The sequence below is a fragment of the Neofelis nebulosa genome, chromosome 11, assembly GCF_028018385.1.
Source record: "Neofelis nebulosa isolate mNeoNeb1 chromosome 11, mNeoNeb1.pri, whole genome shotgun sequence".
Classification (NCBI taxonomy): domain Eukaryota; kingdom Metazoa; phylum Chordata; class Mammalia; order Carnivora; family Felidae; genus Neofelis; species Neofelis nebulosa.
The window spans coordinates 41,420,828-41,446,600 of record NC_080792.1 but is presented as its reverse complement, the minus strand read 5'-3'; the positions used below and the strand labels follow the sequence as shown (position 1 = coordinate 41,446,600).

Genomic DNA, 25,773 nt, shown 5'->3' with positions numbered 1-25,773 from the left:
TATTTTTATTATAACAGTGTAACTAATTGTTTTGGTTATCTAATGAGTTTATTTGACCCAAGAATGTTGTAAAGAGTAATGAGACAATTGTATGACTTTCCCACCTTTCCAGATGGTCATTTCTGGACTAAACTGCAAGTGGCCTGAAAATGCACATGTCTACACCAATGACCAACTCAGAAAGCTATGGGAAAGGCGGCAGGGGGTGTCAAAAGGTGTCATAAGGACACAGAACTAGAGCAGCAAAAGCTTAAGCAAGCTCTTTTCCCTGTTTTGACATAGACCATTCTCAAGTATCCCTCTGATTCTAGAGTGACCAATAAGATCCTTATACTAAGGGCTATTTCATTCATCTTTCTATCCCGAACGCCCACTATATAATGTCTCTCTTACAGTGGACACACAATTGTTTGAAAAATGGATAAATGAAAAATTAATGAAGCCTCTCTAAACTATAACCTCCCACAGTGCCTTCTATAATGCTAGTCATAAGGAAACTATGAAATGTAAGACATTTTCTTCCCCTCCAAAAAATTTCATACACACACACACACACACACACACACACACACACACACACACAAGCTATTTAAACAACAATGTAGGGGCTCCTGGATGGCTCACTCAGCTGAGCACCCAAATTTTGATTTCAGCTTGGGTCACGATCCCAGGATTGTGGGATTGCACCCCATGTCAGGCTCCACTCTGGGGGTAGAGTCTGCTTGGGATTCTCTCTCTCTCTCCCTCTGCCCCTCTCCTCCACTCGGGTGAGCTCTCTCTCTCCCTCTCTAAAATAAAATAAATAATTAATTAAAAATAACAACATTATAACTTCATAGACCTGCTCTGTCCAATATGGCAGCCACAGCCCATCTGTGGCTATTAACCACTTAAAATGTGGTTGGTCTGAATTGAGAATATACACCATATTTTGAAGACTCCGTATAAAAAAAAAGAATGTAAAATGTCAATTTTTATGTTACTATTCAAATGATAGTATTTTGGATTATTGGATAAAAGATATGTTGTTAAAATTAATTTCACCTTTCTGGCTTTTTAAATATATTAGTATTAGAACATTTAAAATTATATATTTGGCTCACATTTGTAGTTCTTATTACATTTCTATTGGACAGCGCTTATCTATTATTAATGCTGTTAGTGGAATTCAGTATCGGTCAAAAGTGAGGTCGGCAATCAAGGCTCCATAGACTAGGTGAGATTTGGCTGTTTTTTTATTAGTATAGATAGGTCAAGGGGGATTTCTTCAGTTGTCAGACTAGCATGAGCAAAGGAAAGAGTGATTACGGCATTTACCTAGAGGCAATGGACACACTGGTTTGGCTAGAATGACCATTTGTGTTGGGCATGAGTTGGAAAGGTAGATGAGGGTCAGACTGAAAAGCTTGCTCTGTGAAAACTAATAGAGTCCTTTTAGAACTGGGGAGCCACCCCAAGTTTCGAAATAGTGTGGTGAGAGGGAAAAAAATCCAGTGTTTTTAAAAGCATTATGGAGTGGGAATGTGCATCTTTTGTTGTTGAAGGGTGAGGTCTGAAAGCTGGAAGACATATTTGGAGGTGTTGAATTAATTCCACCACCCTATGACCATATAAGGGTTGGCTAGAGAAGTGAGATATGACAGCAAAGTCACAGACTTCAGTCTACACCTGTACAACTGACTCACTCCAGGCCTTGTTTCCTCAACTGTCAAATGACGATAATCACAGCCCCCTGCCACAGTAAGAATAAAGCAGAAAGAAACATTTGCAAACAAGTGCTCTGGAAAATATAAAGTGCTTTGTAGGACTCGGATCACTTGTAATGTTTACATTAATAATACAGGTGATTTTTGATAACTTGTTAAAATTCTACCTTACTATTTTACGTAACCACCACCACCAGTTTTAATCAGTCAAGAAACAGTCCTTTGTTGAGTGAAAGATCCTATCAAACTATATCCTAAATTTGTATAATAGTGGGTAGGAGAAAACAGCATTTTCAAACTGGGAGCACGACTCAAAATTTCAACTGTTCAGTCTTCTAGATTAATTACTTGAGAGGCAAAAGCATGGAGAACGCCTGCCCGTAGTCAAAGAAAAATGTAATAGTTATCAGTTTCCTGTGCATATTGGATCCATTTCACACAATACAAAATAAACATTTTGGGGGAAAGTCTGTGACTGAAAAACACTTATCTTCAGAGATTTAACCTTTTAAAAATAATGTCTGTCTTCAAAGGAGACCACTGTCCACAAAATCTGCATCGCAGTTTGTCATATAACACTTCTATTAGCATCTGGACAATAAGATGTTTAATTTCATGCTACTATATTACATAAAAATTTACTCACTACAAAATTAATAGCTGTGTTTGGAATCCAAAGATTTTTAAAGCACAAAGTTTTAAAGAAGTTAGTAGTATTAGCTCTGGAAAAAAAAGAAAGTAGTTTAAATATCAAGTTCTGCATTAAAATGTGTTCTAAATATAGCAGAACTATCTTCAACCACTTTCTTCTCTAGAACAAACAAAAAGCAAAATTTTAGAAAAAGAATTGTAAGTAAATGGCCCAAATGTTTTATTGAAGTTTAATTGACACACAACATCCTATTAGCTTCAGGTGTACCCCATATGATTCAGTAATTTTGTGCATTACAAAATGATCCCCATGATGAGTCTAGGTACCATACAAAGTTGTTACAATATCATTGATTATATTCCTTATGTTGTACATTATATTCCCATGACTTACTCATTTTATAACTGGAAGTCTGTACCTCTTAATATCCTTCACCTATTTCACTCATTCTCCAACCAGTCCTCCCTCTGGTAACCAGCAGTTTGTTTTCTGTATCTATAAGTCTGTTTCTTTTTTATTTTGTTTGTTCATTTGTTTTGCTGCTTAGATTCCACATATTAGTGAAATTGCATAGCATTTGTCTGCCTGACTTATTTCTCTTAGCATAATGCCTTCTAGGTCCATCTGTGTTGTTGCAAATAGCAAGATTTCATTCCTTTTTACGGCTGAGTAACATTCCATTATATCTATCCATCTATCATCTATCCCACATCTTCTTTATCCATTCATCTATTGGTGGACACTCAGGTTGATTCTATATCTTGGCCATTGTAAATAATGCTATGATGGATATAAGGGTTCACATATCTCTTCAAGCCGATTTTTTCATTTTATTTAGATAAATATCCAGAAATGGAATCACTGGATCATACAGTAGTTCTATTTTTAACTTTGTGAGAACTGTCCATACTGTCTTCCACAGTGGCCATACCAATTTACATTCCCACAAACATGAGGGTTTCCTTTTCCCCATATCCTTGCAAACTTGTCATTTTTTGTCTTTTTGATTATAGCCAATTTGATGTGTGTGAGGTGTGATATAATATCGCATGCATTTCCCTGATGACTAGTGAGGCTGAGAATCTTTTCATGCCTGTTGGCTCTCTAGGGTCTTCTCTGGAAAAAAAAAATCTACTCAAATGTTCTGCCTGTTTCTTAATTGAGTTTTTTTAAATACTTAAGTTGTGTGAGTTGTAGAGGTTTTTTGTGTGTGAGTTTGGGATATTAACTTATCATATACATGATTTGCAAATATCTTCTTCCATTCAGTAAGCTGACTTTTCATTTCATTGGTGTCCTTCACTGTGCAAAAGCTTTTTCGTTTCATGTAGTCCCACTTGTTTTTGTTGCCCTTGCCTGAGGAGACTGTTCCAAAACAATATTGCTAAGACCAAAAACAAAGAGCCCGCTGCCTATGTTTTCTTCCAGGAGTTTTGTGGTTTCAGTTCTTACATTCAAGTCTTTAATCCATTTGAATTTATTTTTGCATATGGTATAAGTTGATGGTCCAGTTTCATTCTTTTGCAGGTAGCTGTCCAATTTTCCCCACACCATTTATGAAAAAGACTATTTTTTTCCACATCATATATTTTTGCCTCCTTCATTACAGATTAATGAACCATATATGTGTGGGTTTATTTCTGGGCTCTATTCCATTTGATTGATCTGTGCATCTGTTTTTATGCCAGTACCATACTGTTTTAATTACTATAGTTTTGTAGTACAGTTTTAAATCAGGGAGTGTGATCCTCTAGCTTTGTTCTTCTTTCTCGAGATCACTTTGGCTATTTGGGGGCTTTTGTGTTTCCACAGAAATTTTAGGATTATTTGTTCTAGCCCATGAAAAATGTAAACGGCCCAAGTATTTAGCAGGAGGAAAATCTTTGAGGTATCTTTCCTTCTCTTGACTGATGAAACAATCTAGTTTCCAGTGCTAATAAATATATGAAAATAAATTTCCTCCTGAACCTCTCCAAAAGTTAAGATTCTAAAATGAGAATAACCTTGCCAAGCAATTCTGGCCAGTCTTGCCTGACTTGGGCAAATGTCAGGAAAGATGTAATTACATCTACCAATTACCACTCCCACTTACTTAATACCTGAAACTGGTTTTCATTTGGAGCTAGAACACTTAATGCCCCATGTGGTTTCCCATAAATCTGCTAGCCTTTGGCTCTTCCTTTCCAGTTGAGAGGCAATCTGATAGCCTAAGGTAAGGGCTTGTTTTGAAAAGTTCATCATAAGAAAATTATATGGGCAATTGGTTACTATCTGTAATTATACTGTGAATAATTGAATCCATCTAATATGCACATTTTTCTTACGTGGCCTCTGCACAGTTGGCTAGGCTATACACTGCACAACTCCAGGAGGTAAACTACAATGTGAACAGTACCCCCTGAAGTTGTGCAAGGAGCAATTTACACAATTGTACAGTGGAACACTGGTTCTTGACTCTTTCTGATGCTCAAGAAAGTTTTTATGTGACCTGATGTGAATAATATAAGGTCACTTCATACTAAAGTGGATCCTTTACACCTTTTTTTTTTTTTTGAAGTTTGGTGACTGAAGTGATTAACACTTCTTAAGCACTTCCTGTGGGCTAGCACTCATCTATGTGCTTTCAACCTATTCATTTAATCTTCACAACAAACCTATAAGGTAACTAGAATTATTATCCCTATTTTACAGATGAGGAAATTGAAAGATTGAGTAATATTCCCAAGTTATACAACTGGTAAATGGTGAGACTAGGATTTTAATTCAGGGATTCAAGATCTGGTGTCCAATTTCATATTACTAGACTTAACTGTATTTAAATTAAGCATTTGAGAATATCCAATTTGTTGAGAATATCTAGTATATGTTTTTCTTAGCATTTCTATCATGATACACAGCTTAACTTTTTAAATTAATTAAGTTTACTCTTTTAATCAGTTATTGAAAATTGAATTGTTCAAAATTAAATAGTAATTTCTAAATATTAAATATATACCATTTTTGTTCAATTAAGAAATTTGTCCTGATACATACCAAGTTTATTAGAATGTTTTGGGAGTTTTAAATTTTAATTTTAAACAGTGTGTGTCTGTATATACACACACACACACACACATATATATATGTATATGTATATAGAGAGGCTACATACCCATATATATGCTATGAGATATCGTAAAAGATAAATCACTCATTTTTTATTTATAGGAAATTTATTAATCAAACATGTATTGAATGACCTCTATGATTAAACTCATTAATAATCATTGTATATTGTATCTAACCAATTACAAGAATAATATCATCAGCCTATATATTGTTTTCCAAACATAATTAATAAATGTAAAAATTCATGTCTAAAACTTACAATAATTTCTTTGAATCACTTAATTCACTTTACAAATTTCCCAGAAGGGAGTGGATGTGATCCACTCTTATCCCATTCTAGAGGTGAGAGAGAGCTACCCTAGGTCAGCTAGCACTAACTCCCTGGATCCAATGCGCAGTCTAACAGTCTATCCCTCCCCACACTAAAGTTTGATGTAACTCTAAACAAATTCTTGGCTACTCAGTAAATAACAGTTGTTATTATAAATGCCTTTTTAAAAACTAGTCACCCATATTCTCAAAACATATTTATTGTGTACCTATTATATTCAATAGGAACCTTAATGATTTAATTATATACATTTAATTAACAAATAGGGTATATGGATATTAAATTACTTTATTCCATATGCTATTTTATTAATTTAATAATCTGATTTTCTTTCAGCAAAATATTTCTAGTTTTTATCTCTACCAAAGTATTTAGGCCATATTAATGCTTTAAAAATCATATAACTAAAATTATCAGGGTGCCTGGGTGGCTCAGTCAGTTAAGTGTCCGACTCTTGATTTCTGCCCAGGTCAGGATCTCACCATTGTGGGATAGAGCCAGAACCTGCTTAGGATTCTTTCTCTCCCTCTCGCTCTGCCCCTTCCCCACTCGCACACAATCATGTACACAGTCTTTCTCTCTCTCAAAATAAAATAATAAAATAAAAAAGAATAAAATAAAATAAAATACAATCATCAAGATAACCAGGAAACCAGAGGAAGGAAAAAAAAAAGTATAGGAATTCTCAAGGTAAGTAGTGCTTTCTCCACATTTGTCTTTCCAATCAAAGTCACCAGAAAAGACAGCTTAGTTGATTTATATTGTCAGAAAACTACTGAAATATTTATTAAATACTCAAAATAGTTATACTGAAGTAACTAAAACAACTAAGTAACTAATATGCATATTAATTATCTAAAATAAAGCACTATTCTAAGTAATATAAGGCTATGATTATATTTCTAAATATTTAAGAAACATTACAATATTCAGAAGTGGTTTTTACTAACTACCTCATATTCCTAAAAGCACAAATACTATCAGATTTCACAAAATTCCCTAAAATTAGAGAACATTCTTGGTGGTCTGACTTTCAATAAGAGAATGAGAAAGAGTGAAGGTTTGAGTAAATAACTTCTAAAGGCTCTGATTCAGTGAAAAGATTGAACAAATAAGAAACAACTGTCTGCAATGTTCATTCTCCATTGTTTTTGGTTTGTACTTCCTTTGCTTCCCAGGAAAACAGAAATTATGCCTTAATGTCTATTAGAAGAATCATTCTCTATGAGGCTAGTGCAAACATGATTCATATTTTCTGGATGACTCTTTCCAGTTTTCCTGTAAAGGGAAGTGTGCCTGGCCCAACCCTCCCCTCACATGTGGCTGAGTCGTCTTAATGAGCTGAGAAATTAGGGCAATTACGACAGTAATTGGGTCCCCTCTCCCAAGTAACTCATGATAGTGTTTCAGAAAAAGAAGCAAAACTGTAAAATCATTTTGAGGCCTATTATAGCCATATGTAATAGTCCTTTTTCACAACAACTTGCATACCCTTTCAAATAAGGATTTCAGTGAAATTTTTAGAATGGAAGGGTCCTGGCATCCTATGTCTGATATGGTTACTTCTTTGGTTCAGAGTTCAACCTGCCTCTTTATTATAACTTTCCAAAATCAACAATACAATAAATCTACATTGTTTCAGGAGTAACCTCAGCCTCTACCAAGAAGAAATCTAAATTGACTATCCTATAACTTTCTTTCCACCACCAGTTTTTCTATTTATTTATGCCAAGTTTGGTTAAAATCTAGTGTAGTGATGATCTACACACTTCAGAGTCAAGCTGCAGAGGCTCATATCCTGACTCTGCCAGGGCTGTTGGGGGAGGTGAGTACTCATTGTCTCCTGTCTCCATTTCTTCATCCATAAGATAGACTATAAGAATAGTGTCTCCATCAGATGGCTACTCTAAGAATTAAGTGAGATAATAAAGATCTATAAATAGCAACTGACACAAAATCCATAATAAACCTTAACTACTAATATTACTCTAATTCTTTTTCTTCTTACTTATTTTTCACAATATTTTCCCTACCAGATTCTTCTCACATAAGATAATCAGCGGGTCAGCAAATGCTTGTTAAATATCTGCTGAGGGAAAGGTATTATAACAATTGTGAGAAAAAAATAAACATAGGAGCATTGGAAAGTTTACAATTCTCTTGGCTCAACATCATAATGCACCCAAAACAATAAGAAATAGTAAATCATGGCAAATCCTTATGGATTAAACTGCATGGTACAAAATATGTGTTGAAAAAACTCAGAAACAAGACATCAGTAAGGACAGTTTCATGGAGGTTGTTGGAACTTGAATTGATCTTAAAGGATTAGTAATATTAAAGTGGGTAAAGGGGAGATGTCACTTTACACCAGTGAGAATAGTTAAAATTAAAGTGACAAGAAATAAAAAGTTTTGGCAAGGATGTGGGGAACAAAACCTTTGTACAGTATTGCTGGGAACTGAAATTGGTACAGCCTCTATGGAAAACAGTATGGATGTTCCTCAAAAAATTAAAAATAGAATTATCATGTGATCCAATAACTCCACTATTAGGTATTTACCAAAAGAAAACAAAAACACTAAGTCACAAAGATATATGCATCCCTATGTTTATTTCATCATCATTTATAACAGCCGTAATATGGAAGCAACCTAAGTGTCCATCAATAGACGAATGGAGAAGGAAGATGTAGTGGAATACCATGCAGCCATAAAAACACGGGATCATGTCATCTGAGACAACATGGATGGACCTAGAGAGTATTATGCTAAGTGAAACAAGTCAGACTGAGAAAGCCCAATACCATATGATTCCACTCATAAGCAGAATCAAAAAGAGAAAGGAATAAACAAACAAAAAGCAGAATCGGAGCTGTCAATACAGAGAACAAACTGATAATTGCCAGAGAGGAGAATGGTGGGGGTTGAGCAAAATGAATGAAGGGAAGTGGGAGATACAGGCTTCCAGGTATGGAATGAATAAGTCACAGGAATAAAAGGCACAGCATAAGGAATAGTCAGTGATGTTGTAAAAGCAATGTAACAGTACAGGTGGTAGCTACACTTGTGGTGAACACAGCATAATGTATAAACTTGTCAAATCGCTAAGTCGCACACCTGAAACTAATACAACATTGCACATCAACTATACTCACATTTTTTAAAAATTCATTCCGGGTAGAAAATAAGATAGAACAAAACACAAATGAGGTTTTCATACGTTCTTGAAAATGTAAAGACCCTAGCCTGCCTGACGTCATTCTATCGTCATCTGATTTTTTCATATCAGTACAAAAATTAAGTTCAACATTTAAGTTGAAGTAACAGGGCAGAGATAAGCAGAACTGTGTCCCACAGTAAAGAGTCCTTGTGATGGGAATAGTGTATCCCCATCTTTTACAAAGTATATCCCCGTCTTTTGTATCCCCATCCACTCTCTAAACCTTACTAGTTCTAGCCCATCCTCTCCACCCATGTACAACTGAGAAAATACCTTACCCTGTAAGTGCAGCCAGCTAATAGTTTATCACAATGATGCTTGCCACTGTTTGCCAAAGCAGTATTTCCCCCAGTTCCTGGAAAGTACAGAACAGCCAGGTAAGCAATGTCAGGTTGCTACAACTGGCTGTTTGTCAGAGTTCTGTACAGTTCCATAGGTTCTTCTGTATTTCCTTAAAATTGTGTAGTCAGATTAAAAAACTGGAAGAACTTGTTTCTATCTCGAGTATTTTCTTTTTCCTGGGAGCACTTTACCCTTTGAATACTGCTTCTCCAAATCTACTTCTTTTGAAACAAAAACAAATCACAACATGAATAAGATTATCTTATGCAATTACTTACTTGAAGAATTCACATTTAATTTGACTTTATTTAAATGCCTACAGGTGCTCCTATTGGTTCACGGAGAATTGCGAATAGAGGTAAAGTATGAAAAAGTTTTTTGTAGTTAAAATAAAATAATAGTTTAGTTTAAAAAATGAAAATTGTACTTGAGAAAAATAAGTATTTATTTACTTTTTAAACTGTTAAATAATTTAATTGTGAAAATAAAATTGAAACTAACCCAATTTTAAATACCAACAAGGTATAAATGTCATTATTGTACTTTTATCTCATGCATGCTTTCTTATTTTAAACAAACCAACAGAGTTTTATTAAACAAGTCCTAGGTGCCCAGAGCAGTGAGATATTATGGAATATTTAAAGGAAAGATAAAAAATGATTAAATCTTAATATTAAAAATCATATGGTTCTGTAATTGTTTTAGTTATTAAATGTTTCTTCTTTGCTTGACAAAATGTGAGGTCAAGCAAATTAGACATTTGACAGTCCAAGATACCATGAAACATAGGAGACTCCAACTTAGGTGTTAATAATTAATACTCAAAGCAAAACTTTCCAACAATGCGCATAATAAAATGGGATGCCTTTTCATGTAAGACAAAAGGTCAACATGGAGAAGATGAGACTGCGTTACAAGGCAAAAGGAGATATAAACGTGAATGGGTGAAATTTGCCAAACCCTGCAGAGAAAGAGAAGACAACTCGAAAAGAAACCCAATTGCCAAAGTAAGTCATATCAGCAGGGGGACAAAGTGAGTTTTTAGAATACATGTAATAGATATAAATTAAAATGAGATGGCAACTGCATTTATCAAAATGCAGATTGGGGAGTCTACAGAAAAAATAACCTGATAGCTTCAGCCCAAAAAAATACAATAACAATAATATAGAGAAAGTTGAAGGAACTATGGCTTCTAGGGTAATAAAAAATAACTAAGAAACATGTGGACCAATTTCAGTGAATAAGCCTTATTTAGATCTGGACTGTAGCAAATGGCAAGAGAATATATGGATAAGACAATGAGAAAAATTCTTGGGAGTCCATGTATTCATAATTACCAAAACTGGGTGATGAGAAATATCAGGTTCATTATATTTTTGAAACTTTCCATTTTAAAAAGATTAAAAATTATAATAAAAAATAAAATAATAATATTAAGCAATTTAATACTTATTTTTAACACTGTATAATCCCTTTCCTCTTTTTCTATCCAGCTCCTCCTATTTAAACTAAAATAAATGTCTTTGTTTTAATATTATCTATTAAGAAAGGGAACATTCAGAAGTAGTCTTGTCAATATTAAGTATCCATGACTTCCAGGCTTTTAACATCACCGTGGTGGCCACAACCTGAACAAACATTGTAAAGCCAAAATGATTAACATATATTGGTCCGTGCTGGTCAACAGAAGCAACAATTTGAATTATTTCACATTTCCAGTATTTATCAAGGCAAAAAGTAACCATCGCAGTGTCAGAAAGAGTGAATAAAATAAACAGATGACTTTAGACTATGATGGTGGAGAAAAGGGGAAGGCAAAGGTCTGGTGAATGATCACATTAACATTTTTGGGTATTTTGGGCTACAGATTACTTCAGATTTCCAAGCAACCCAGAAAATAACCTACCGAATTTCTGGAATGGGAATTGATCAACCTCCTTTTGGAATCTTTGTTGTTGACAAAAACACTGGAGAAATTAACATAACGGCCATAGTTGATCGCGAGGAAACTCCAAGCTTCCAGGTAAGTTTGTGTCCTCAATATTAGGCACCCTCACATTTGTGCCTGGTGGCTTTAGAATGTAATACTCTTCTACTGGTTAATTTAGAAGAGAGATCAGCACATGAATCAATTCACCAACAAATCACAATGTTAGGCCCTCTATGAAGAGCCTCCATTTATGGTTGTGCCCCTGAAGGAATATGCCAGGAGGGTGCGTGAGTAGGCACTGAAATCCAACATGCATCCAGCAAAGTAGTTCACCTTGCCATGGGACAGGACCAGAGTGGAAGAAGGAGCAGCTTGCCTAACTGGCCTGCCCAAGGTGGCCACCTTTTCTTACTTTGTCTACTTGTTGGGGAAATATTTTTCTTCTTTGCACAAAAGGTCTGTACATGCCAGTAGAGGCCTTGTTTCTACAAGTTTTAATAGTATGCAAACTGAGTTTGTAGAGTAATGAGTCACTTTTCCCTCCTTTTTCTAGATCACCTGTCACGCTCTGAATGCCCTAGGACAAGACGTAGAGAAACCACTTATATTAACAGTTAAAATTTTAGATGTCAATGACAATCCTCCAGTATTTTCACAAAGTACATTCATGGGTGAAATTGAAGAAAACAGTGCTTCAAGTAAGTCTTTTATAATACATACCACTTCTAATCTTTTTTACTTTAAAAAACAAGGATCACTATAGTATATCACTTTTAGAAGCTAATTTATTGTCTTAGTTTCACCAGTAGTTGTGCAGAAAAATTCATCAAAATAACCTGGGTCTTCCTTTGTAATATTTTGTACTTTATCCACTGCCATTGTATTTCTAGGTTGTAGTCCTGTTATCAAGTCAATAGTATCTTATTCTATATATTTAAGTCACATGAGTACTTGGCAGTAGTCATAAAGCTAAAAGGGTGGTTTTAGGTAGCCTGGCTGCATCACCTGGACTTTTTTAGATTATAAAGGACAGAGACACACAATTACTTGGATAATTTGAGAAAAGGAAAGAATGATAATGCCATCCATGAAGGGAAGAAATAAAGACAGAAAATAGTCTCAACTCCAACACAGCCAAGGCGTAAGGCCAATGAGAGGATTTTTACAGAAGGCAGCACAGTTCTACCTGATTGAGACAGTAAGAGATCTTGAAAAAGACATGTAATTCGTTTTTGAGTATATCGATAGACAAGATTTTTAAAAACAAAGGTCAATTTGAAATGGTGTTGAATATTTAATGTGAACAGAATGTCAGTCTTTAAATATTCTTCAGTGAACTACTTCTGTATTCCTAGACTCGCTGGTGATGATACTAAATGCCACAGACGCAGATGAGCCAAACCACCTGAACTCTAAAATTGCCTTCAAAATTGTCTCTCAGGAACCTGCAGGCACACCCATGTTCCTCCTAAGCAGACACACTGGCGAAGTCCGTACTTTAACCAATTCTCTTGATCGAGAGGTAAAGCAAGGCACTTGGGATTATTAAAGAATAAAGGATTTGATTGTAAGAAATCCAAGAGAGGTGACCCCATTTTACCTAAGGAGAAAGAAAAAGAAGTTCTCCATACTCAACTAGGCAATCTAGGGAAACTGTTTGCATTCCAGTGTGATTCTAGCGGGGTGAGATGTGTTCCTAAGACCTGTAGAATCAATTGTACCCTAAATAAGCAAGTATCAGCATCCCAGTGAGAGGTAAAGTGGAGAGTAAAAGAAGGCATCAAAGCATCCAGGGACAAAAACTGAACTGTGACTTATTCCTTATATGGTGCAGGAAAATGAAATTTCTCAGATGAAGGAAGAAATTTCTTTCTGGTATAAAGCTTTCTCTGATGTTACACTTTTACTACTGAATAGTTTTAATTTTGCCCCTGCTTCCAGAACACTAAGGAATCCCCTTCTTCTCTTCCCCATCGTCATACCACCATAACTACCATCACCACCACCACCACCATATTTATCACCACACAATACCCTGTCAGACTTTCTATTACTTTTATGCAAATGATTCTCTGAATAGACCAATAGGAAAGCTCTATAAGCGAACTTCCCTCAAATAAGCATCCCACCATCTTCAATGCCCAATCTTGCTCCAACTGTGTACTTTCTTGCCCTAAGAAGCTCACAAAAATGAAAACCTGTTTTAGCCCCATAAAAACTTACCCAACCATCCAGAGCCCCACATGCCTCCTCTATGATGGACAATGAACAGCTCATGTGATCCTTCTCGAGAATAAACTATGAACTTGAATATTTTCACCCTCATAGGAAGCAGGTAGGTGTTATTTGTATTCTTGGTGCTGGAGATTAATTATGTTTTTTTTATTTTTCTCCAAATTTAGCAAGTTAGCAGCTATCATCTTGTTGTGAGTGGTGCAGACAAAGACGGAGAAGGACTTTCAACTCAATGTGAATGTAGTATTAAAGTAAAAGATGTCAATGATAATTTCCCAATGTTCAGAGAATCTCAGGTACACCTTGCCTCTTGAAGAATAATTTATGATTTTTTCGTAATTTTATACTACAATACTACCATCCCATTGTATTTATACAATATATTGCCATCCTAATTCAGTATTTGCCTGCTTGCTGGCTTCTATTTACGCTGTCTGCATTTTTCTTAAAAAAGAAGCTTTTGTAAAATATAAGAATTTAGTAACAAGCAAGGGGCAATACATAATTTCAGAATTAATGATATATGCTATTCAGAATAAATATACTCTCTTTAGATAAAACCTGACAATAACTCAAAATTCTGCTTCTCTCCTTTTTAGTATTCAGTACAGATTGAGGAAAATACTTTAAGTTCTGAGTTGATTAGATTTCAAGTTACAGATTGGGATGAAGAATTCACAGATAATTGGCTTGCAGTGTATTTCTTTACCTCTGGAAATGAAGGGAATTGGTTTGAAATACAAACTGATCCCAGAACCAATGAAGGTATCCTGAAGGTGGTTAAGGTAAGTTCTATTTCTCTTCAGTGGTAAAAATATTCCATATTAGCCCAAACTCTATCATTTCTACAAATAAACTTTATTCACTTATTAATAATAAACCTCTTCTTTACAGAAAATGAAGAAAACACATAAAAGTAGAGAGAATTTTTTAAAGACACAAACATAGCCCCAATACCTAAGGACAGCTTTCTTTTTACTGTATTTTTTAAGTTTATTTATTTTGAGAGAGAAAAAGAGAGAGAGAGAATGGAAAAGGGAGGAGAGAGAGAGAGAGAGAGAGAGAGAGGAGAAGGAGGAGACAGAGAGAATCCCAAGTAGGCTCCATGCTGTCAGTGCAGAGCCGACATGGGGCTTGAACTCACAAACCATGAGATTATGACCTGAGCCAAAACCAAGAGTCAGAAGCTTAACCAACTGAGTCACCCAGGTGCCTCAGGACAGCTTTTTTAAAACATGTTGATTTATTTCTTTCCAAGCTATCATAGTTTCTATAGTAAGCACACACTAATATACATATATTCATAGGTGTGCCTGCTTTAAGCACCAGAATGTAAAACACATTTATTGACTTAATCCATTTACTCTCTACAATTAAAGTTAGGAAAAGATAAGAATACATGGTATTGTGGCTTGTGAATTTATCAATTTGTGTTAAGTGGATTAGTTACAGTCATAAGAGGGGAAAAACAACAACTTTTTGGAAAATGGGACTGTATAATTAAATCTGCAAGATAAAAAATAATAATTGAGTAAACCTTCCATTTAACATGCTTAGCTATAACAGACACTCCCCCTGCCCCACACAGAGAATCCAATCTGGAATAATGTAAGGGTAAGGGTATTTCTGCCTGGACACTATATAGACTAGAAAAAATAGGGGCGCCTGGGTGGCGCAGTCGGTTAAGCGTCCGACTTCAGCCAGGTCACGATCTCGCGGTCTGTGAGTTCGAGCCCCGCGTCAGGCTCTGGGCTGATGGCTCGGAGCCTGGAGCCTGTTTCCGATTCTGTGTCTCCCTCTCTCTCTGCCCCTCCCCCGTTCATGCTCTGTCTCTCTCTGTCCCAAAAATAAATTAAAAAAAAAAAAATAAATAACCACTATTTGAAGAACTTCTTTGGCACAGGACACCGGACTATCTGGGACCGTCCTTCTTTCTTTATTTCCTTGAGTCCAGTAGAGTGTCAGACCCATAATATGCCCTTAACAAGGGCATAACATTGCGGGAATGCCTGATTTCTGGAAGCTGTGGAAGCAGCTCCTGTTACTCTGCTTTTCAGAGAGAGGGCTGAGGATATCCTCACTTGCAAGGGTGTATTATAAACCCCCAGCAATCCCTTAAAATGAGGTATTCTCTCTCCTGTATCAGTGTCGTCTAGTTTCCACACTAGAAGCCTGGGCCATATCTTTCCTCACAACAAACAGCCAGTCCTCCAATTCTGCCCTGGAAATTGTCCTTAAAGTCTGGCCCTGATCTTCCTTCTGCTGGCCTGTGCTCTACCTGGCCTTGCCTCCTTACCCCTAGATGTCTATAATCCCTCCTGACTGATGTCCTTTATGCCTCCTTCATCCTCCTCCTGCCACCGGTCTACTAACATGCTTTTCTTAAAACCAATTTGGATCATTCTGTTCTTCAAAATCGTTCCTTGTTCTCCATTGGCTGTGAAAGTGGTCCTCAATTCTTTTTTTTTTTTTTTAAGTTTCTTTATTCGTTTTGAGAGAGAGAGCGAGCGAACATGCTGTGCATGAGTGAGAGAGGCGCAGAGAGACACAGGGAGAGAGAGAATCCCAACCAGGCTCTGCATTCAGTGCAGAGCCCAATGTGGGGCTTAACCCCACAACTGTGAGATCATGACCTATACTGAAATCAAGAGTCAGTCGCTTAACCAACTGGGCCACCCAGGTGCCCCAACCCTCAACTCTTAGTGCTCACTTGAATCACCTGCAACTCTTCTTCAGCCATGGCAATGTAGGAACTATGGGTTCTGTTAGTCTGTAGGGAAGCCCAGGCAAAGGAGGGTCTTAAACACTCCTCAGAGAACTCTAATCGCAGCCAGGATTGATGACCAGCTGCTGGCCTTCAAGATGACCTTCAGCCTCCTCAGAGTTATATATAAGGCCTCTCACCACCTGCAGCCAGCTCCCTGTCACTTTCTGTAACTCTGGGCATTTGAAAACGCTTCACCTCTGCCTGAAAAAATCCTCCTCATCCTTCAGCACTCAGCTCACTTGAAACATCTCAGGATTCCTAACTGTCCCAAGTAGAAGTATTCACTCACTTTTGCGCATAGATTCTATAATTTCTCTTGTTATTTTCCCCTTGTATTATAATTACCTGTTTATACATTCTCCTCCACTCCCTTGGGGAATGCTTGAGCTCACAAAACTACTCATTACAGACTTAAAACTCAAATCCAGAACTCTGCCCTTAATTATTTTCAGTAATATACAAATGTATCCCCAATGAACATTTCCTTATCTCATCACACTCAAAAAAATGTATTAGTGAATGGAAGAAGCTTTCCTGGGATTCCTCAGTCCTTGATTTGGGCCACATCAATAAGACGGTCAAACAAATAGTTATCATGCGAGACCATCTGAAAATGGTTCTACAAAGAGTTGGTGGGCCACCCACCCACTGCTTTTCAGATGCATATTGGCCAACCAAGTTTATTATGATGGTCCGCCTTTGCCACCTAGAAATTTTTAAATCAGGAAAGACGCTATTGCACACGAATCCAATAGCTATTCTCTGAATGGCTATAACTGCCATTTTTAGGAATGCGTTTGGGGACAAAATTTGTGAAGTCCTCACAACAATCTGATGAGGTAAGATTTGGGGGTTTTTTCAGAAGTGACAATTTGAGAATCAGAGAAATTAAATATTCTGCTATGAGTCACACAGCTATTAGGCCACAGAACCAGGATTCAAACCATGCTACTATAGCAAATTTGGGATTCTTTCCATCGCACCACAGAGCCTAAAGGAGCTATAATGATGTTTTAGTAGTCTACAAAGACGTACCCTGTTTTGTAAGCATCGGTTAAGAAGCTGAAGTCTTATAAGTTAAAAATTTTAATGATTTCTCTATCTCAACATTACAATGATTTCTGAAATTGTCTTGCTATGGAGAAATAAAAACAGCCACTCATAGCATGTAACATAAAGTTCTCTTTTCCTCTTCTGGTTTTGCCAGATTGTATTTCTGTGATACATCTTCCCTTCTATTTTTTACTCCAGGCTCTAGATTATGAGCAACTACAAAATGTGCAACTTGGTATTGCTGTCAAAAACAAAGCTGAATTTCACCAATCAGTAATCTCTCAGTATCGAGTCCAGTCAACCCCAGTCATGATTAAAGTGTTGAATGTGAAAGAAGGAATTATGTTCCATCCCGCTTCCAAGACATTTACTGTGCAGAAAGGCATAAGTACTAAAAAATTGGTCAATTATGTCCTGGGAACATATCAAGCCATGGATGAAGACACCAGAAAAGCTGCCTCATACGTCAAGTAAGACTGTTTTTATATTATTCCTTGATGTCGTTTTCATTTACAAGCTACTACAAAATAACACCCCAACATTATATGCCAAGAATACAGAGATACAAAGTGCCAACTCAAACAACTGGGTAACTCAAGAAGAGACATGTAGCCAAATCACGGAACATACTACGCTATGAGTAAAGATAACATGAGCGTAAGTTAAAGTGGAAACTAAGAGAATGTCTTAGCCTGTCAAGAGAAATCGGGAAAAAATTTCGCAGAAACTTTCAGTTGAGTCTTTAAAAAGAGTAGAAGTTCACCAGAAGACCTTGGTACACAGCACCTACAAAACATTCATGACCCAATATAAGAACACCATGCAGAGTAGTTATTGTAAGAGCAAGGACACAATTATTTTATTGCACAGTGTAGAAAACTGAAAAACCAGGCTAATACTTAAGGATTATGAAATACTGCTTGTCCATGCTAATATGCCGATTTTCTGCTGCCATTTCTAAAAGTATCTTTCAATGTCTTAAATTAAATATAAATATATTAAATATAAAATGAGTCATTTTCATTAAATAGGTAAACATTCCATACTTGAAAGAAAACTATCATCTTTTCTATCATAAAACAGGTACATCATGGGACGTAATGATGGTGGTTTGCTATTCATTGATCCAAAAACTGCTCAAATCAAATTTGTCAAAAACATCGATCGGGATTCTACTTTCATAGTTAACAAGACAATCACAGCTGAGGTTCTGGCCATAGATGGTAAGAATAATATTTCAAAATGGGGCATCTGGCTCCATAGAGCATGTGATTCTTGACCTTGGGATTGTGAGTTCGAACCCCACGTTGGGTGTTGAGATTACTTAAAAAATAAAAATTAAAAAATATATATTTCAATCACTTTTAGAGAAATGTTACTCCAATTGGCATTTCTTTATGAATAGATGATTATGATTACTTAACATATTAGCTCACCACTAAATACAGTTAATTATCTTCGGGCCTTTGGGTCTCAAATCTGAGGCAGCTGAATCCAAAAAACTGAGCATTCCACTTTCTCAATGGAGTTTGTAGTACCCGTGAATTCTGTGTTCAGTCCCTCTGGTTTGCTGTGTTGAGGCAGAATCTTTAGGCCTCCAGGAATTTCTGGTGTTTAGAGGATGGATAAAGACTGATACATAATGCCTGACAGGAAAGCTCAGCTTGAATGTGAGATGCCTTTTTGAGTTACTTATAAAGGAAGCTACTGACAGAGACCTCATGTGACTATATCACTGAACAATAAAATCTTCTCGGATGTCTTAAAAATAGTATTCACTGAGTGTTTGTGTTCCATCAAGTATAAAGAAACTGATGCCCAGGCAATAAGCAAACACAGGAAAATAAAACAAGAATAAACACCAAAAATCATATCACCTGGAAAAACAGCAAAAAGCTACACAGGAAACAACAGAAATTATTCATATAATCCCACCACTGGCAAATTTGAGATTGTCAACATTGAAAGTTTTTTCTTCAATTAACTTCTATATCTTGGATGATAAAAATAAATCATTGTTTATTTCAAATACTTTGGATCAAGGTTTAGAAGCAAAAATCTTTCACCTAGTGCCAGGTCCATGCACTGGCATGGAGAAATTGAAGAAAACTATTGTTTCTATGTTGATTTTATTGGTAATCAGTGAATGCATCACCTCAGAGGTCTTGGTTTCAAGCATGTTAACTTAATAGCCAATGCTACTAATTACAGTCACCAGCTAAGTTGACAAATTTAAATTTGCTTTTTACAAGATGTGGAAATTAAATGACATCTTTTTACTTGTAAGAATAACAAACACAATTTCTCATGAGAAGACATATTAAAGTGGCTGCATGCAAGAGACATTTGAAAGGTTTTCTCGGGGCTCCTGGGTCACTCGGTTAAGCATCCGACTTTGGCTCAGGTCATGATCTCACGGTTCATGAGTTTAAGTCCCGCATCAGGTTCTGTGCTGATGGCTGAGAGCCTGAACCCTGCTTTCGGATTCCGTGTCTCCCTCTCTCTCTGCCCTTCCCCACTTGCACTCTGTCTGTCTGTCTCTCTCTCTCTCTTCAAAAATAAATAAACATTAAAAAAAAGTAAAAGATTTTCTTGGGTACATCTTATTCTGTATATTCCTTTAACTCTAAAATGTTATTCTTACAGAAAACACAGGTAAAACGTCTACAGGCACCGTATATGTTGAAGTACCCAGTTTTAATGAAAACTGTCCAACAATCGTCCTTGAAAAGACAACAATTTGTAGTTCACGGCCTTCTGTGGTTGTCTCAGCTAGAGCTCTAGACAATAAATATACTGGCCCCTACACATTTTCCCTGGAGGAGCAGCCTCTAAAATTGCCAGTTGTATGGAGTATCACAACACTCAATGGTGAGTAATAGGAAACTTGCTTCCATAAATGAAAGTTGCTGCTGCTTTCTATTTCCAGATGGATAAAAGAGCTCATTTGGGAGCAAGTCTTTTCCCAGAATAATTGAAAAAATTATTTGCAATGAAGATGTGGTCCTAGTCTCATGAATTTCTTCTCTCTTCAGAAGAGAAAAGGAATGATACGATACAATGTTAGCGCCATTTATCATTTTCTGTTTTTCGGGTGCAGTCTGTTTTACATTTTCATGCTTTTAATGTTTTATTTCTACCTCCACAGCACACCATAAAAAGAAGAGAGTCAGGCATCTATTTTATTGCAGAGCTGTTTAAATTTCTAAATATATAAACTTTTCCTAACAGGGCAGATTGTGAACAGACATGAAGCACTAGACGAGTTGCCTGTTGAGGCTCATTGGCGGTGCTACTTAGTCTGTCACTGGTCAGGAATTTTGAGAGCATGATGGACTGAAATTCCCATTAGCCCATTAGCCAGTGAGAAAGAGTTAATCCATCCTTCCATTTCTCCTAACTTTTATCATGCTAAACTTACATTACCTATATTTTCTAGCAGTCTCGTAGAAATAGCCATTGGACTTAATAAGTATCTTCTCATGTTTCCCCAGCTCTTTTCTGAACCAGTCTTGCCCCCTTCCATGAATGTGCTCTATCGCGCCCTAGCCATAAGTATCAGCAATTGGGATCTTGTTCTCCACGGCCTTCTTTCCGAGGGCCTTACTGATCTTGGTAGAAGTCTCGAGCTCCAAATTACGCGTGTAGAATTTGGGTCCAAACGGGTTTACTGGCACATGGCACGTGGCCAATAAAAAGGCCACACACAAAACATCAGAGACAGAGGAGAGCCAGCACTAGGCACACCTGCTTGGGTGAGGCTGCACAAGGCAACAGTGTGGACTGGGTGGCTCGGGCACAGTACCAAAGGGCAGGGTAGGATTGAGAGTGATCCAGTTGACACAACTCTGCAGCTTGCAAGAGCTGCTGCTGGAGCCCACTTAGAAAGGGACAACACAGCAATGGAGAATGGAGGGTGATCAATATTCACGAGACAGACAGGCAACAGGCTGTCACTTCAGAGAATCCCATACAACAACCAGCGTTTGGGCACAGGGGATGCAAACTATCAGGAACAGCTGACGTAGTGGAAGCCAAAGCAGAAACTCAGTCTTGATAAGTCAGGCATAAAAACATGAACTCAGGGGGAAGGCATACGTTCCAAGGGCCACACACCAGAGTTCAGGGGGTTGGTGCAGACATACAGGAGAGTGGTTACATCACAGGAGAGGGGGGCTTCGTGTCAACACGATACCTGCCTCCCATCATCTTTCAAGGGAAATATCAGGGTAGGACTGGGTCTTCATGAGTGACAATAACAGGCAGAAAGAAGGACAAGGAGGAAGTGCAGCCTGCTTTACCCAACTGAACCCCTTCAAATCTCACCTTACTGTCAGTCTCACTATTTGTGACCATGATGTTTAAGGCACCCCTGGTTCTGTTAGCAAAAATAGGTAGTTTGAAGGGCAAAAGACACCTTGTCCTGCTGTTGATTTGTACGATATTTGTCTGCAGCTACTTCCGCCCTCCTTAACGCCCAGCAGCAGGTGTCTCCTGGAACGTACACCATCTCGCTCACAGTTACCGACAGTCAGGACAGACAGTGTGAGACACCAGAGAGCCTGACTCTACAAGTCTGTCAGTGTGACAACAGGGACACCTGTGGAAATTCTAACGGGCACAAAGACCCTGAACGCATAGGTGGAGGCTCATCATGGAGGCTGGGACCTGCAGCCATTGGCCTGATCTTCCTTGGTCTTCTGCTGTTGCTATGTGAGTATGCCAAAGTTAAATTCTGTTTTGGATGAGGAATCAGTCTCTGCGGAGGCATGCTGCACAGGATGCCACATTTGCAACGTAGAGCCATTCCTTAACTGCATTCTAGGCAAAGATAGAGGAAAGTGGCATTTTCAGGAAGAATCTGAGATATTTAAAGTTAACGTGTCATTTGCCAACAATCTATATTCATAATACAACAAAGCATGTCATACATGTTAGACATTTAGAAAACAGTGCAAGAGAATCAACAAGAAAAAATTAAAGCATGAACTTTCCACACACTGCCAGTAATGTTCATAATCAAAATAACGCCTTTATCCACAATGCACTACTTTCTAAAATGTCTTCTCCATATTAAAATCTCATGAGATTTTAAAATAGAAGGAGAACCCTGGCCAAATAAATCTAAGGAAAAACATAGAGAATATAGAGGTTTGAACTCTATAATGAACTTTAATACATCAGGGGCCCTGAAAAATTATTGCTTAATCCAGCACTTCCTGAAAATAGCTTACCACCCATATACTCACCCTCTTAACGGCTTTTACTTAATAAGATTAAGTTTATTGAACACATGTGGGGAAACTACACATGTTTTGTTTTTCAATAAAAGCAAAATTTATTTTATTTAGTGGTCAGGTTTCTAAAAAGCTGCATTTAAATCAAAATCTTGTGAACGAAATATTTTGAATGTAATAGGTCTCTATGTAAAAGAACTTCATGGCAAACTCTTATATAAGAAAAACCTTTGAAAAATTCACAATCCCTTCCCAAATTTATTACAGAACCATAGGCTTTTAGAATAAAATGACTGTGCGTGATAATCAAGTCTACTCCAACCCCTTCACTTAAACTTTTTAAAAATCTGTGAAATACTTTCAAACCACAAAGAAGTACAGAAAATTACATGACAGTCACACACATAGCCATCATTCGGACTTAATAGATATTAATGTTTGCTGTATTTGTTCATATCTCTTCTTATTAAAAAAAATAGTAAGTTGTTATATTTACAACTGTGGTGTGACCTCCAGAGTCGTCCAACACACGTATATTCTCCTTCCTCCTTCCTCAGAAGTGTTTCCTATTTTGCAGTTATCACGCACCATGTCATTTAACAGCTGAAACTGACGTACCTTTCAGTTTTTCAATATCATATTACTCGATTTCAAAACCAAATTTTTCAAGTGCATCTATGTGAGTCTTGACAAGCACCCAGCTGAAAAAGGGAACCTGATTCTGGTTTTCACGTAGTTCACAGATGTATGTGTGTCTCAGTGTATGGAAGAAACTATACCATGATACAGCTATCGAAGAATTTACTACCAAGGGCTATTACTGGGGCTTCACAGAATAGGAGAATCATCAAATTGTGGCTCGAAAAATGAGTCAGGTATAAGTACAAAAAGAGGGGAAAGTGTTTCCAAAGGGCAACAGCACTGGGCAAAAGCCAGAAAATGCTTCTCCTGTTTTAGGACTCACATGTTGGGAGGCTAACAAATGGGGAAACTGTGGACAGTAAAGGAGCTGAACCTGGAGAATGCACTGGCACCAATTTGAAAGGGCTTACATACACCTGTTACGGTGTTTGTTCCTTAAGTTATGAGAAAAAAGAGCTGCTGAACGTGTCTGAATAAAAACCTAGCATGTTTGTATTTGTGTTTTGGAAAGATAACACGGGCAGTGGTGTGTGCGCTAAATTAGAAATGAAATTACAGTTAGGAGGTTATTGTGATACTTTCAAGGAGATGATCGAAGCCAGATTCAGAGCTGTGATATGAGACTGGAAAAGAAAGGGTAAATGTGTGAGGCATTGTTATATTTACAATATAACAATTATATTTGTTATATGTGTAATGGAGATTTACACGTAATCTCCATTACGTGGAGATTTGGAGACTGATGAATATGAAGAATGGATAAGAAACCCAGCTGAACCACTGAATTCACTTGTCACTTAAATCACTCAATGAAACTGGAAATATTAGATGAGGCACAGATACATAGGGTGGCACTGATGAGCTTAATTTTGAAATGCTGACTTTAAGGGTGTGGATAAATCATAGAGGCAGGCCATTGTACATTTGGGATTGCGGCTCCAGATGGCAATCAGAGAAGACACACTGTGTTATATTCTCAGTGTTATATTTGCTTCCTGTGTTGCTACCATTTGAAAAAACGCCATGTTTTGATTTTTGCGCAGGACAGAACACACATTTTTCAGACCGTAGAAATGCACTCAACACTTTGGAAAACTTTTTCTGGATACATATATAAAAACCAGATATATGTTGCAGATACAGTGACAAGCAAGATCACTAAAAGATTATTCATGCCCACCTAAAAATGCTCAGCGTACAGATGTACCTTCATCACCTTAAAAACTAATTTGTCGGGGCACCTGGGTGGCTCAGTCGGTTAAGCGTCCAACTTCAGCTCATGATCTCACGGTCTGTGAGTTCGAGCCCCGCGTCGGGCTCTGTGCTGACGGCTCAGAGCCTGGAGCCTGTTTCCGATTCTGTGTCTCCCTCTCTCTCTGACCCTCCCCCATTCATGCTCTGTCTCTCTCTGTCTCAAAAATAAATAAACATTTTTAAAAAAAAGGTTTTTTTTTTAAAAAATAAAAAAAAAAATAAAACTAATTTGTCAACTCACAGGACTCAATCCCGCACACTAACAGTCATGAAATTGAGAATGGCAATTTAAAAAAGCCTGTAGTAGTATCATTTACATGAACATTATATTAGACCTTAAGAAAATACATCAATTATGCCCAACCTATTTTATTTATATACTTTGCCTTTTTTCATTTTGTACAGAGCTAATATACAGGACTGACCTAATTTGCATAACTGATGTAACCCATCCAAACAATACCAGCAAATCCTCATAGCACTCACTACCCTTTCTTATACTACTAACTTATTTGATCCTCACGATAAGCTATGATATAGATAAAATGCATTCTCCCATTCTCTGGATGAACCCATAGAAATGAGAAAAGATGATATAACGTATCTAGCTGGTGAGGGTTGGAGCCAAAATACAAACCCTGCAAGTCTGACTCTTAAACCCCTCACTAAACCACCTCTAAATGGACAGAATTCAAACGTGAGGATTCAAGAAGACTTGACAGGCCAGACGTGAGGGTGGGGTCACTGACTACCTAGCTTTCCAGGGCTTCTTTTCAAGAAAGAGTACATTTTTCTCTTGGTCCATTAGCATGAGAATGATGTTAATCTTTATTGCTGAGATGTGACAGATATGCACAGAAAGAATGAAAATTACCCTGACTGGAAGGCCCCTCCAAGCTAGAGATTCTTAAATCACAATTAAGAATGCATTGGTGGGGCGCCTGGGTGGCGCAGTCGGTTAAGCGTCCGACTTCAGCCAGGTCACGATCTCGCGGTCCGTGAGTTCGAGCCCCGCGTCAGGCTCTGGGCTGATGGCTCGGAGCCTGGAGCCTGTTTCCGATTCTGTGTCTCCCTCTCTCTCTGCCCCTCCCCCGTTCATGCTCTGTCTCTCTCTGTCCCAAAAATAAATAAAAAACGTTGAAAAAAAAATTAAAAAAAAAAAAGAATGCATTGGTATTAGCTCATCATTCTACTTGTGGAGGGAGTTTGCCGGTTAATTGCTGTTTACTAGGAGATCTGTAGAGTCCTGATTACAGGAATGTTACCCCGCCCACCTGCCCAAAATCCTGAC

At 37.3% G+C, this 25,773-nt stretch overlaps 2 protein-coding genes and 1 long non-coding RNA gene across 4 annotated transcripts in view; 1 reads left to right on the top strand and 2 right to left on the bottom strand.

The window, feature by feature from the left end:
• DSC1 (desmocollin 1) overlaps positions 1–25,773 on the bottom strand; it is a 352,925-nt gene that overhangs the window by 303,051 nt on the left and 24,101 nt on the right. The gene's annotated exons all lie outside the window — the stretch shown is intronic.
• The window catches only part of DSG3 (desmoglein 3), a 32,880-nt gene that overhangs the window by 1,285 nt on the left and 5,822 nt on the right, over positions 1–25,773 (top strand). The window contains exons 2-12 of the mRNA XM_058692435.1: positions 9,684–9,719; positions 10,240–10,368; positions 11,232–11,387; positions 11,848–11,992; positions 12,650–12,816; positions 13,697–13,825; positions 14,129–14,314; positions 17,548–17,819; positions 18,433–18,572; positions 19,996–20,220; positions 21,805–22,062. Coding sequence (XP_058548418.1) covers positions 9,684–9,719; positions 10,240–10,368; positions 11,232–11,387; positions 11,848–11,992; positions 12,650–12,816; positions 13,697–13,825; positions 14,129–14,314; positions 17,548–17,819; positions 18,433–18,572; positions 19,996–20,220; positions 21,805–22,062 — 1,843 coding nt within the window. The remainder of the gene's footprint in view (positions 1–9,683; positions 9,720–10,239; positions 10,369–11,231; positions 11,388–11,847; positions 11,993–12,649; positions 12,817–13,696; positions 13,826–14,128; positions 14,315–17,547; positions 17,820–18,432; positions 18,573–19,995; positions 20,221–21,804; positions 22,063–25,773) is intronic.
• Positions 24,339–25,127, bottom strand: LOC131490239 (uncharacterized). Its single transcript, XR_009250999.1, has 2 exons — positions 24,708–25,127; positions 24,339–24,452 (listed from the first exon to the last, which is right to left on the bottom strand). It is a non-coding gene; the product is annotated as an uncharacterized LOC131490239 (long non-coding RNA).